Source organism: Aquarana catesbeiana, linkage group LG04 (assembly GCF_042186555.1).
Source record: "Aquarana catesbeiana isolate 2022-GZ linkage group LG04, ASM4218655v1, whole genome shotgun sequence".
NCBI lineage: Eukaryota > Metazoa > Chordata > Amphibia > Anura > Ranidae > Aquarana > Aquarana catesbeiana.
Window position 1 is genome coordinate 8,890,803 of NC_133327.1, and position 14,529 is coordinate 8,905,331.

The following is a 14,529-nucleotide window of genomic DNA, read 5'->3' on the forward strand; positions in this document are numbered from 1 at the left end:
TGTGTTGAGTTATTTTAAGGGGGCAGCAAATTTACACTGTTATACAAGCTGTACACTCACTACTTTACATTGTAGCAAAGTGTCATTTCTTCAGTGTTGTCACATGAAAAGATATAATAAAATACTTACAAAAATGTGAGGGGTGTACTCACTTTTGTGAGATACTGTACATTGATTATACTGGCTAATTGGTGGATCTGTGGAAAAGCTCATATGGACTACCCCATGCACTAAAGGTTGATTGTAGGATGACTACCTATATTTTTTGTTTATATTTATTTAGGTATGTATTTATTTCCTATAAAAGGACTTCATACCATGCACAGTGATTATAAAATTAATATGTATACATTTTCTGTTTTAGAGCCCTTGCTGTAGTTCTATTTTCCTGAAGAAGCGGGCTTTGACCTGTGAAACGTACCTGCTTTGAAGTTGCAGCGAGCGAATCACCGCCTGGCTGCAGTGGGGTGACGATGAACGTATAAGAATATTACAAAAGTTCTTTTTTATATCCGTATTATTGTATGTATAAATGTGCATTTCCACGTTATGGATACATTTTTCATCTTTGGACAATTAAAACTTTTTGATATTTTCCTTTAGTGGTACCGTTAAAGTCCTAGATTTAGCTTCTAGGGTTTTTTTGTGGATGATTTGATTAGGATGTGGTACTGAACATTTATTGTGTCCACCTACTAGAGGGTTCCCCTTAGTGGCCCCTCCTCTCACTTTTTTGTTTCTTCTAGATAGGATAAGAAAAGATAGAATAGGATACAATATGATTAGATAAGATAGGATGAGATATGATAGGATAGGATGGGATGGGATGAGATAGGATAGGATGAGATGGGATAGGTTAGGATAGAATGAAATAGGATAGGATGAAACAGGATAGGATAAAAAAGATAGGATAGGATAAGATAGGATGGGTTGGGATAGGATAGGATGAGATAGGATAGGATAAAAAAATATAGGATAGAATAAGATAGGATGGGTTGGGATAGGATAGGATAGGATAGGATAGGATAGGATAGGATAGGAAGAGATAGGATAGGATAAAAAAAGATAGGATAGGTTAAGATAGGATGGGTTGGGTTGGGATAGGATAAGATAGAATGAGATAGGATAGGATAAAAAAAGATAGGATAGGATAAGATAGGATGGGTTGGGATAGGATAGGATAGGTTAAGATAGGATGAGATAAGCTACAATAGGATAAGATAGGATGAGATAGGATAAGATAGGATGAGATAAGATACAATAGAATAGGATAGGAATAGCACAAGGTCAATGTGGTGCCCATATTTAAAAGGGATCAAAGTCTTCACCAAGTAACTATAGACCTGTTAGTTTAACTTCTATAGTTGGGAAGATATTGGAGAGTTTAATAAAAGACCACATAGGTGAGTTCTTGCAGGAAAATAGTATTTTACCCAACAGACAGCATAGATTCATGAAAGACAGAAGTTGTCAGACAAATCTGTTTAATATCTTTGTAAATGATATAGGGTCTGGTAATAAAAGTACCATTCTATGCAGATGACACCAAGCTATGTAGTGGAATAACATCCTTACAGGATGTCTACAATTTACAAGCTGACCTCAATGCACTGTCTGATTCGGCAACTATGTGGCAGATGAGGTTTAATGTTGAGAAATGTAAAGTTATGCACTTGGGTGCTAAGAATATGTATGCATCATACATGCTAGGGGGAGTACAACTGGGGAATCCATAGTGAAGGATCTGGGGGTTTTGGTAGATCATAAGTTCAATAATAGCATGCAATGCCAAGCTGCGGTTTCCAAAGCGAGCAAAGTCCTTTCTTATTAAGGGAGGTATGGAGAGAGAGATATAATTTTGCCCCTATTCAAATCATTAGTAAGACCTCATCTGGAATATGCAGTTCAGTTTTGGGCACCAGTTCTCAAAAAGGATTTCGGGGAACTGGAGAAAGTGCAGAGAAGGGCAACCAAACTGATAAGAGGCATGGAGGAGATCAGGTATGAGGAAAGATTAGAGGAACTGAATTTATTCCCTCTTGAGAAGAGGAGATTAAGGGGGGATATGATCAACATGTACAAATATATAAGGGGTCCATATAGTGAACTTGGTGTTGAGTTATTCAATTTACGGTCATCACAGAGGACACGGGGGCACTCTTTATGCCTATAGGGAAAAAGATTTAACCTCCAAATTCGGAAAGGTTTCTTCAGAGTAAGAGCTGGGAAAATGTGAAATAGACTCCCTCCAGAGGTGCTTCTGTCCAGCTCAGTAGATTGCTTTGAAAAAAGGCCTGGATTCTTTCCTAAATGTACAAAATATAACAGGGTACTAACATTTATAGGTAACGTTGATCCAGGGAAAATCTGATTAACTCTGGAGGGATCAGGAAGGATTTTTTTCCCCCTGCTGGAGCAAATTAGATTATGCTTTGCTGCGAGGAGGGGGGGGGGGGGTCTTTCCTCTGGATCAGCTGTGGGTATAGGATTGTGTATATAGAATTGTAACATTATTTGTTTTCACTTTTATTGGTTGAACTAGATGGACTTGGGCTTTTTTAACCATTTAAGGACCAGCCTTGTTTTGGAATTTAGGTGTTTACATGTTTAAAACAGTTTTTTTGCTAGAAAATTACTTAGAACCCCCAAACATTATATATGTTTTTTTTTCTAACACCCTAGAGAATAAAATGGCGGTCATTGCAATACTTTTTTTCACACCGTATTTGCGCAGCGGTCTTACAAGCGCGCTTTTTTTGGAAAAAATTCACTTTTTTGAATAAAAAAATAAGACAACAGTAAAGTTAGCCCAATTTTTTTTTATATTGTGAAAGATAATGTCACGCCAAGTAAATTGATACCCAACATGTCACGCTTAAAATTTGTGCCCGCTTGTGGAATGGCGTCAAACTTTTACCCTCAAAAATCTCCATAGGCGACGTTTAAAAAATTCTACAGGTTGCATGTTTTGTTTTACAGAGAAGGTCTAGGGCTAGAATTATTGCTCTCACTCTACCGATCGCGCCGATACCACACATGTGTGGTTTCACGACCGTTTTTATATGCGGGCGCTACTCACATATGCGTTCGCTTCTGCGCGTGAGCTCGTCAGGACGGGGCGTTTAAAAATTTATTTTTTATTTTTCTTAATTATTTTATATGATTTTATTTATTTTTACACTGTTTTAAAAAAAAAAAATGTGTCACTTTTATTCCTATTACAAGGAATGTAAACATCCTTGTAAACATAGAAAAAAGCATGGCAGGTCCTCTTAAATATGAGATCTGGGGTCAAAAAGACCTCAAATTTACACTAAAATGCAATTAAAAAAAAAAAAAAAAAAGTAATTTAAAAAAATGACATTGAAAAAAATATGCCTTTAGGACGTATGGGCGGAAGTGACGTTTTGACGTCGATTCCGCCCTGCAGTGTCATGGAGACGAGTGGGCGCCATCTTTTCCTCACTCGTCTCCAGGCACAGCTAGAGGACAGACGCGATCGCCTCTGCCGCTACCGACGGAGGGCACCGAAACGCGACGGGAGGGGGGCCCCTCTCCCGCCACCGATAAAAGTGATTTTGCGGCGAATCCGCCGCAGAGACCACTTTTATTTTGTAGCCGACCGCTGTGCCAAAACGGGGATACCAGGGTTATGGCAGCTAGCTGCCATAACAACAATGTCTGCCGGCAAAGTTAAGACGTACATCGGCGTGCGGCGGTCGGCAAGTGGTTAAACCAGACTATGTAACTAGGATAGGATAGGATAGGATAGTAAGGAATGGGATCAGATACAATAGGATAGGATAGGTTGGGATGGGATTGGATGGGAAAAGATACAATAGGATAGGATGGGGTGGGATGGGATAAGATACAGCAGGATAGGATAGGATGGGATGGGATGGGAAGGCATAACATATGATAGGATAGGATGGGAAGGGATACGATAAGATAGGATAGGATAGGATAAAATAGGATAGGATGGGATGGGAAGGGATAATATAAGACAGAATAGGATAGGATGGGAAGGGATAAGATAAGATAGGATAGCATAGGATGGGATGGGAAGGGATAATATAAGATAGGACAGAATGAGAAAGGATAAGATAAGATAAGATAGAATAGGATAGGATGGGATGGGAAGGGATAATATAAGATAGAATAGGATAGGATAGCATAGGATGGGAAGAGATAAGATAAGATAGGATAGCATAGGATGGGATAGGATAGGAAGGTTTGGGATGGGATGAAATAAGAAACAATACAATAGAATAGGATGGGATGGGATTAAATAGGATAAGATAGGATAGGATAGGATAGGAAGGTTTGGAATGGGATGAAATAAGATACAATACAATAGGATAGGATAGGATTGGATAGGATAGGATAGGATAGGATAGGATAAGATGGGATGGGATGGGAAAAGATACAATAGGATCGGATAGGAAAGGATGGAATGATATACAATATGATAGGATAGGATAGGAAAGTTTGGGATGGGATGAAATAAGATACAATACAATAGGAAAGTATAGGATAGGATAGGCTAGGATAAGATGGGATGGGATAAGATACAATAGGATCGGATAGGAAAGGATAGAATGATATACAATATGATAGGATAGGATGGGATAAGATACAATAGGATAGAATAGGATAGGATACAATACTGTAGGATAGGATAAGATTATTTAGGATAGGTTAAGGTAAGTCGAGATAGGATGGAATAAGATACAATAGGACGGGAGAAGATGGGATAAGGTATAATAGGATTGAGTTGGATATGACATGCTTCAGGATACAATGGAATAGTGATAATAATTGTGATAATAGAATGAATCAAAATTAACAGAATTATTTGTATGACTAAAGTGAAACTTGAAGTGAAGCATTCAAGGTACAGTAACAGATTATCTTCAGATAAACGGCCCATCCTTCAATGATACTGATACTTACCTTCCTGCCCCGCCCCATTCATTTACCCGTATATACAGCCCTTTGTAAGCTCTATGTCGGAGCTTACACTGGGTTAAGAACCTTCCTCCCGCTCCTCCAATGTGACATAGCTCAGGCCTGGTGATTGGATGCTCACTACATCATGAGAGGAAGGGGAGTGACTCCCATTCTCCCCCATACCAGAAAGATTTCCCAAGGGCTCCAGTTGGTGATCAATGTGGTGGTGGAGCTCAGGTAAGGTAAGTGTTAGCAGTAGAGAAGGTCCACTATAAAGAAAACCATTAATTATAGTGGTAAATTAGAATAGAGATTGTTAATATTATTGACACATAAGACTAGAGACACTTTAGATTTGTAATTCATTATACTGGTTATATTTATATAAAAATAGACACATAATGATACATTAGACTAGGAGCACTTTATCATTTTATTACATTAGAGGAACTTTATAACAGTGATACATTAGAATAACAATACATTATCATTGTAATACATTAGAGTACGTTGTAGTGATATTGTGATTTATGCTGGATTACAATCAGGGATTTTATTTTTTTTGTTAATAAAGGATTTTTTATTTCTAGGTCACATTTTTTAGGGGGATAGGAAGGGATACTACATACTCCTTGATCATTCTTGTGGGGGTGGGGGATGGTATCTAGGGGCTCCCATATTTGTAAAGGGGGCTTCCAGATTTCAATAAGCCCCCACCCGCAGACCCGCACAGGCAAAATGCTAAGGGTGTAGGGAAGATGCCCTTGTTCTCATTAAGATGGGGATAAGGTATTTTGCCAGGGGGTCCCCTTGACAAGACGTCCCCCCACCAGGTTGGAGGCTGTGTGACCTGGTATGACTCATGGGGGGGGGCACATGCACATCCCCACCTTTCTTGGCCAGCTAGGCTGCATGCTCGGATTAAGGGTCTGGTACAGATTTTTAGGCTCGATTCACATCTATGCATGTTGCTTTTGAACGTTTCTGCACTGCTTTTTGGGGTGCTTCCCACGTTGTTTTACCGCAATCTTATTGTAATTTTGGCACGATTTGTGTTTTTTAAGCTTTTTTTTTTGTGTGTGGGGGGGGGGGGGAATTTGTTGTTGGGCAGAGTTAAAAAGGCAAAAAGTAAATTGTGGCAAAATCACAGTAAAAATGTGCTTCTGCAGCTTTTCCATTGAACGTTATTAAACCAAAAAAAAGTACAGTTTTGTGATTAAAAAAGTCCCTGACCCTTTCCAAAAACGCAGAGGCGGAAAAATACATTGATGTGAACGTGTTCCATAGGAAACCATGTCAAAAAATGTCCTGTGTTTCTGCAGGAAACCAAAAAGCATGAAAAACCGCATTGGTGTGAATGGAGCCTTAGGGGAACACCCATGCATGTTTTTCTTTTTTTTTTTTTTGCCTGTGGCTCCCCCTTCAAATCCATATCATATTCAAAGGGTCTGGTATGTCATTCTTGCTGTAGGATATGCTACAGCAAAGGTGACATTTAAACTGGCCATATATTATACAATTTTCTAATTCAATTTCCTTTAGATTTACCTTCAACTATGTAGTGGAAGGGCCTGGCTGATTGCATAATTGTATAAATGTATAATTGTATAATAGATTGTATAATATATGGCCAGCCTTACTAAGAAAAAAATATACAGTTCAAATGAAATGTCATTTGCCCGCTTCTTAAAAAAAAAAAAAAAAGCATAGAGACCCCTCCAAAGGTCCCATAACCACTTAACGACCGCGCCATAGCCGAATGACGGCTACAGCGCGGCTCGTTAACTCTGGGAGGGCGTACATTGATGTCCTCCCAGAATCGCGCTCCCACGCACCCCCTGGGGCGGGCACCCGGGAATCTCGAAGGGAGAGATCGGGTACAGCAGAGCTGTGGGCTGGATGTGTCGTGCCCACAGCGCGGATCTGTGCCCATTGCAGCCTCATCCATTCATCCATGCACAGCCATCCATCCCTAATCAGCAATACTCATCCATGCTCATCCATCCATCCAAACTCAGCAATACTCATCCATCCATCCATACTCAGCAATAGTCATCCATCCATGCTCAGCCATCCATCCCTAATCAGCATTACTCATCCATGCTCAGCCACCCATCCATACTCAGCAATACTCATCCATCCATCCATCCATGCTCAGCCATCTTATCCACCCCCATCCTTACTCAGCCATACCCAGCCATACTCAGCAATACCCAGCCATACCCAGTCATACCATACCCAGCCATATTCAGCCATACCCAGCCATACTCAGCAATACCCAGCCATACCCAGTCATACTTAGCCATACCCAGTCATACTCAGCCATACCCAGTCATACTCAGCCATACCCAACCATACCCAGTCATACTCAGCCATACCCAGCCATACTCAGCCATACTCAGCCGTACCCAGCCATCCCATCTATACTCAACCACACTCAGTCATACCCAGCCGTCCCATCCACGCTCAGCCATACTCAGCCGTACCAAGCTGTACCCGGCTGTACTCAGCCATACTCATCCATGCTCAGCCATCCATCCATACTCAGCAATACTCATTCATCCATCCATGCTCAGCCATCTTATCCACCCCCATCCATACTCAGCCATACCCAGCCATAGTCAGCAATACCCAGCCATACCCAGCCATATTCAACCATACCCAGCCATACCCAGCCATACCCAGTCATACTCAGCCATACCCAGTCATACCCAGCCATACCCAGCCATACCCAACCATACCCAGTCATACTCAGCCATACCCAGCCATACTCAGCAGTACCCAGCCATCCCATCTATACTCAGCCATACTCCGTTGTATCCAGCCGTCCCATCCATGCTCAGCCATACTCAGCCGTACCCAGCCTTACCCGGCCGTACTCAGCCATACTCATTCATGCACAGTCATCCCATCCATACTCAGCCATCCCCATACACGGCTCATCCATCCCCATTCATGCTCACCCATGCCACATCAGTTCTCATCCATGCCACATCCATGCCACTACAGTGCCTCATAAAAGTGTAATAGGTAGTCAAATTAGATTTGAAATGTATGCCCCTAGAACACCTGATGGTGCTCCCTGCATGTTGAGCCTCTGTATGTGGCCAGGCTGTGAAAAAGTCTCCCACATATCTCCGTACTCAGGAGGAGTAGGAGAATCTATTTTGGGGTGTAATTTTTGGTATGTACATGCTATGTGTTAGAAATATTGTATAATATTGTATAATGTGTAAAAAAAATGCGTTTTCATTTTCTTTGCACATTTTCCAAAAACTTGTAGAAAAAAAATGACATGTTCAAAAGACTCACTATGCCTCATAGATTATACGTTGGGTTGTTTTCTTTCCAAAATGGGGTCATTTTTGGGGCGTTTCCCTTGTCCTGGTGCTCCAATGCCTTCAAAAGGTAGTCAAGAAATTATATGTGTAATTTATGCTCCAAGAACGCCTGAAGGTGCTCCCTGCATGTTGGGCCTCTGTATGTGGTCAGGCTGTGTAAAAGTCTCACACATGTGGTATTGCCGTACTCAGGAGGAGTAGTAGAATGTGTTTTGGGGTGTAATTTGTGCTCTGCATATGCTGTGTGTGAGAAATAACCTGCTAATATAACAATTTTGTGAAAAAGAAAAAAAAATCTTGGTTTTGCAAAGAATTGTGGGAAAAAATTACAACTTCAAAAAACGCACCTTGCCTCTTACTAAATACCTTGTGGTGTCTACTTTCTAAAAAGCGGTCATTTGGGGGGTATTTGTACTTTCCTGGCTTGTTAGGGTCTCAAGAAATGAGATGAGAAGCCGTCAGTATATCAGGTGTGATCAGTTTTCAGAGGTTGGCACCATAGCTTGTGCACGCTATAACTTTCACAAAGACCAAATAATATACATTGATTTGGGTTATTTTTACCAAAGATATGTAACAGTATAAATTTTGGCCAAAATTTATGAAGAAAAATTACTAATTTGCAAAATTTTATAACAGAAACAAAGAAAAATGCATTTTTTTACAGAATTTTTGGTCGTTTTTCTTTTATCAAGCAAAAAATAAAAAAATATAGGTACAGTGTTGCATAACTGAGTAATTATCATTCAAAATGTGAGAGCACCGAAGGCTGTAAATTGGTCTGGTTAGGAAGGGGGTTTAAGTGCCCAGTGGTCAAGTGGTTAGAGCTCTGCTGTGTATTTGGGGGTACCTTTGTTTGTTGGACTGCTGTGCTAAAAAAAAAAAAAAAAAAACTGGGGCAGAGGTTCACCTTCCAGCAGGACAATTACCCTAAACATACAGCCAGAGCTACAATGGAATGATTTAGATCAAAGCGTATTCATATGGTAGAATGGCCCAGTCAAAGTCCAGACCTAAATCTAATTGAGAATCTGTGGCAAGACTTGAAAATTGCTGTTCTCAGACGCTCTGGAATTGGCAAAAATGTCACTCTCTAGATGTGCAAAGCTGGTAGAGACATCCCCAAAAAGACTTGCAGCTGTAATTGCTGCTCAAGGGGGGCTCAATTGACTCAAGGGGGCTGAATAGAAATACCCCCCACACTTTTCACATATTTATTTGTAAGAAATGTTGACAACCATTTCTAATTTTCCTTCCACTTCACAATTATGTGCCACTTTGTGTTGGTCTATCACATAAAATCCTAATAAAATACTGTACATTTACGTTTTTGGTTGTAACATGACAAAATGTGGAAAATTTCAATGGGTATGAATACTTTTTCAAGGCGCTGTGTATATATATATATACATATATATATATATATATATATATATATATATATATATATATATATATATATATATATATATATATATGTTTTTTTTTCTTTAAAAAAAAATTCAGGAGATATCCATTAACATTTATCACTCAAGTTATCCTGTAAAAATCGCAGTATAATTTGCCTGGATACACCAATTAGTTACAAAGATATGTACAGTTTTCCTAACACAAGCCAACACAGCAAAACTACATTCAGGCATTAGGGGGCTAAGCAATCTATTTGCACAGCTATGTTGGAAAATGTAGTCTGAAAATGGATGAGTCAATATTCGCATCAGTTGTTAATGGAAGAATTTTATGGATGCATAGATGATAGGTGACTCAGCGAGAGCCCAAGACCACTGCTTTATTCTATGGAAGATCCAACCAATGAGAAAATGTCTCCCTGTGATGTCAGCAGTCTCTAGGTAGATTTGTCACATGCCCCGTTCCCACCCACCTAACTTTATATAACCTCCCCCTACATATAATGCAGCATGGAGGGGCTCAGTGAAGATGTCAGTGAAGGTGTGGAGGTGTCGGATCAAAATATCCAACTCGTAAAATGCAAGACGCCCTGCCTTATAATCTAGAAACACCCTGACTCTGTGTATTGGGATGTTGGCCATTATATTGGTTGATTGCTGGTTATGTTTCACTAAAAATGTATCACCTTTCCTCTCCAGACACCAGGACTTCTCATTGTATCCAATCTCTGACATATTTCCTGTCCTGGCTATACTGGGGTAACACATCCCGACTCTCCAGTGTGATGATCCCCCAACATCTACATCCCAGTAATGTCGCCCTGAGGAGAAACTCTGACTGCTCATCACCTGAGGAGATATCACATCTCTGTATTGTGCAACAGTTTCACCTGAAATAGAACCAAAAGAAAAATAGTGAGGCCTACTGCCAAACACCGAAGAAGATAGGTTCAGTGTAGCATTCCTGTCTAGATTTGAATCTGATACAATACCAATCTGTACTTGGTAGGTGTTAAATCTCTCTTGTGTATAAGGACGGTTCAAATTTTTATTTATCTTTTGTGCGGTCTTCCTATCATCTGGGATATTTAGGTAATTATGAGCTGTGTCTGAATTCAGTAATATATCAGCAGGTTCCAATATAATCGCTCCACAGACCCCTGTTATTATATCGGATAATCCTGTATGTAATGTGTGTGAGATTCCAGACACATCCAGTTCCCCCCCACCATGAAGGAGTTTATCACGCCTCTCTTTGTCCTCCTCATCTCCATTCTCAGTATCACACAAGTCACCTGTGTCTGATTCCTGTAGGAAAGCCAATGGATCCGTCATGTTACATATCTCCTCGATGTGACGTATCTTCCTGGACAGCTCGTCCTTCTTTATCTCCAGATCCTGGATTAAATCAGAGGCTGGGAATGAGACTTTCTCGGCCTTCATAGTTATCTCTTTAAGAACTCTCCTTTCCAGGATGTTCAGTTTTCTCCTGATGTCTCTAAATATGGTGGTGACTCTCTTGGTTACACCGTCTGCACTGTCTTGTACTTTTCTTTTATACTTCTGCAGACTCTTAATGCTTTCCTCAATCTCCTCTCTCTTTTTCACCAACTTCTGCAGAGCATTAGTCAGGTTCTCCTTCCTCTTCTCAGAGGCCTCCTCCAGTGCCTCCACCTGGTGTTCCTGATGGTCTCCATGCAACCTGCAGGACTCACAGAGACAAACTGAGTCCTCAGTGCAGTAATACTCCAGGATCTTCTCATGCATGGAGCATTTCTTGTTCTTCTGGGGAGTGGTGAGGTCAGATAGGACATGTTGGGATGACTTGCTGTGGATTCTCAGATGGTCATCACACAGAGAAGCTTCACAATGCAGACAAAATTTAACAGCAGGTACAGGAGAGTGAATACAATACGTACAGAGGATCTTGCGTTTCTTCTTCTCTGGCTCAGTAGATTGAAATCTCTCCATTATGTTGCGTAGTGTTGTGTTCCTGCTAAGTTCCGGCCGCTCCTGGAACTCTTCTCTGCATTCAGGACAATAATTAACTCCGGACTCCCCCTGTGTATCCCGAACATCTTCTATACATTCCCGGCAGAAGCTGTGTCCACATCTAAGTGTCACAGGATTGGTATAAATGTTCAGACAGATGGAACAGTCCAGCTCCTTCCTCGCATCAGAGAACTCCATCGCAGACTGCAGAGGAGAGAAAGGAAACTAAGTAGATATGTGTCAGAGGGAGGGGGTCAGAAGGAGAGAAAAAGAGAGAAACAAAACTAAGTAGATGAGTGTCAGATGGAGGGTGTCAGAGGGAGAGAAGAAGAGAGAAACGTAACTAAGTAGATGAGTTTAGAGGGAGGGTGTCAGAGCAAGGGGGTGAGAGGGAGAGAAGAACAGAGAAATGAAACTAAGTAGATGTGTGTCAGAGGGAGGGAGTCAGAGGGAGGGAGTCAGAGGAGGATTTACTGAGATATCTCTGTGTGCAGAACAAGAAGGAGTGGAGAGAGGGGAGAGGTCTGTTGATCACACCATCCAATATTTTACTAATGTGATCAGAATAATGGACGGTCGGAATTTGGTGTGACTGTGTGTATGCAAGACAGCTTGAGCGGAATTCCATCGGAACTCCGTCAGAAAAACCTTCAGATTTTTTTCCGACGGCAAAACCGGTCGCGTGTACAGGGCATTAGAGAAATTTTATGTCAGTAAAGATCAGTCTTTTTTTCAGGCAGTTTAGTGTTGGCTCGGAAAGTGTAAGAAAGAACTCCTTTACAGCTTGATGCAGCACCAGCAGCCTTTTATCCAGGCAGAGTTTGGAGCCAGTTAGAATTATTTTTAATAGAAGCCGGCTGGAGCAGGTGGCGGCATTTCCCAATTCTGCTCCTCTAGTTTCAGCTGCAGAGTTATCTCAACCATGCTCTGCCTGCCGCCTCTCTGCACAGATAGGTAGTTGGAACCCGGTGCTTGGTGCCTGTACCCATGGCCCCACGTGCCCCATAGCTACCCTACACTTTCATTCTGAGTAATCTATCCTGCTCTTCTACAGCCCCAGTTCTCTATCAGGTGCTGTCAAGGAGGGGGATTTGGGGACGAGAGTAGAGCACTGTACTGGAGGAGGGAGGATTTGGGGGAAGAAGGTACTCTGCACTCTGTACGCAGTGCACCCCTGAAATCTGCACTCTGTATGCAGTGCACCCCTGAAATCTGCACTCTGTACACAGTGCACCCCTGAACCCTGCACTCTGTATGCAGCGCACCCCTGAACCCTGCACTCTGTATGCAGCGCACCCCTGAACCCTGTACTCTGTATGCAGTGTACCCCTGAACCCAGCATTCTATATGCAGCGCACCCCTGAAACCTGCTTTCTGTATGTAGCGCACCCTCGAACCCTACACTCTGTACTTGAAGCAGTTGTAACGCAAAAAGAAAAAAAAAAGATCCTTTTCCTTTAAAGCAGGTTAAACAGTATAGTGCTTGTGCTGTCTAATCTGTCCCTTTCTATGCTGTAAAATACCTGGTTGATCCTGCCTGTTCTTGTGTTCCACTAGATGAACTAACCACGGTAATTATGGCTGCTTATCCATGATACTGTGGTCAGTTTACGTGCCTCCGTCATCCCGCTGTGTTAGAGTCTCTCCTCTATCCCCCCTCTCCCCCTCTGGGAGGGGCTGAGCGTGCAGCACAGCAGTCACGTGACCTCCCAGCTGACGTCAGAGGGGAATCTCAGCCCCTCCCACTGTAGCCCTTAGATCAGGGGAGGAGAGCAATGGGAGGTGACGTGACTGCACAGAGGCGATATGACATAAAGTATTTAGCGCCATCATTTAAAAAAAAACATTTACACTGTGTAGTATAACTTATTAAAACAGAGGGGCTGGCAGTAATCCCACTCTCTGATTTTACAACCATTTTAACGCACACGCCTGGTATTTATTGCCCCTTTAAGACCCTCCCACTGTTAGTGCAAGAGGTGATACTGCTGCCTCCTGAATGTGTTATTTTTTCCCAGCTGAATGGGAATTTTGCATTGAAATACTGTGGCAGAACCACAAGCCAAGCATTTGGCTTGTGGCTGCTGCGCAGCACCATTGAGCTCAACAGGCAAGTTTGACAGATGATGCTGTCTATGAAACTTGACATGTCAAGTTAAAATTGCCGCACTATGAAGCTAAGCATCGAGGCCATGGCAATGTGTACTCACCCAAGCAGCTGCTATGTTCATTTAGGGGTAGGTGGTCAGGGAGCGGTTCTGTTTAATCGTCCTCTTTTAGGCCACGCCCACTATTAGACATAATCTGGTCATGCCCATTGCTCCCTTTGGCAGGACTTGTTTTTCGACTGTATCCCAGCAGGTGGGCTGATAATTTGTCCTTCTGTGTTGACTTTTTAAATGTAAACCAGGCCAATTACCTGTTATGTGTAAGGTCAGTGTTTATAGATTGTGCTTATACTGTTTTAAGATCGATTGTTTTTGTTTTTAATAGGAGTTCTGTCATTTTGTCAGGTTGTCAGTAAAAAAAAGTGCTCTGTCATATATACAGTATTAGTATTCTCATTATTTGAATCATTATTATTATTAGTAGTAGTAGTAATATTACATGATAGCTCTGTCCTAGCTGATATGTTTCTAGAGTAATATTATTATGTTTTACATATTTATCTACTTTTTAAGTCTATTTTTTGCATATATATTTATTTATTTATTTATTCAAGGGCATAAATAAAAGGGGAATTGGGAGGATAGGGGGGTCCCCCACCCTCACAGCATCTGAGACGTAGAAGGTAGCACTCACAGCTCCCGGGCATCCAAAGAAGGACCTGAGAGAGT

At 41.5% G+C, this 14,529-nt stretch overlaps 1 protein-coding gene across 2 annotated transcripts; it reads right to left on the minus strand.

The window, feature by feature from the left end:
- Positions 1 to 5,370: 5,370 nt before the first annotated feature.
- On the minus strand, positions 5,371 to 12,097 carry LOC141139027 (E3 ubiquitin-protein ligase TRIM39-like). 2 transcript variants are annotated; one of them, XM_073624797.1, is made up of 2 exons: positions 10,996 to 12,097; positions 5,371 to 10,590 (listed from the first exon to the last, which is right to left on the minus strand). In XM_073624797.1, the coding sequence occupies exons 1-2, from the start codon at positions 11,888 to 11,890 to the stop codon at positions 10,151 to 10,153; spliced, it is 1,335 nt and encodes a 444-aa protein (XP_073480898.1). In that variant the 5' UTR covers positions 11,891 to 12,097; the 3' UTR covers positions 5,371 to 10,150. The 2 variants fall into 2 exon arrangements, with proteins under 2 accessions (XP_073480898.1, XP_073480897.1); XM_073624796.1 differs by having other exon boundaries at positions 10,693 to 12,097.
- Positions 12,098 to 14,529: the final 2,432 nt, after the last annotated feature.

Coding starts and splice junctions, on each gene's coding strand:
- LOC141139027 (XM_073624796.1), bottom strand. CDS start 11,890: ATGGAGTTCTCTGATGCGAGGAAGGAGCTGGACTGTTCCATCTGTCTG. Junction 10,591..10,692: donor CACCTACCAAGTACAGATTG/GTATTGTATCAG, acceptor GTTCTATTTCAG/GTGAAACTGTTGCACAATAC.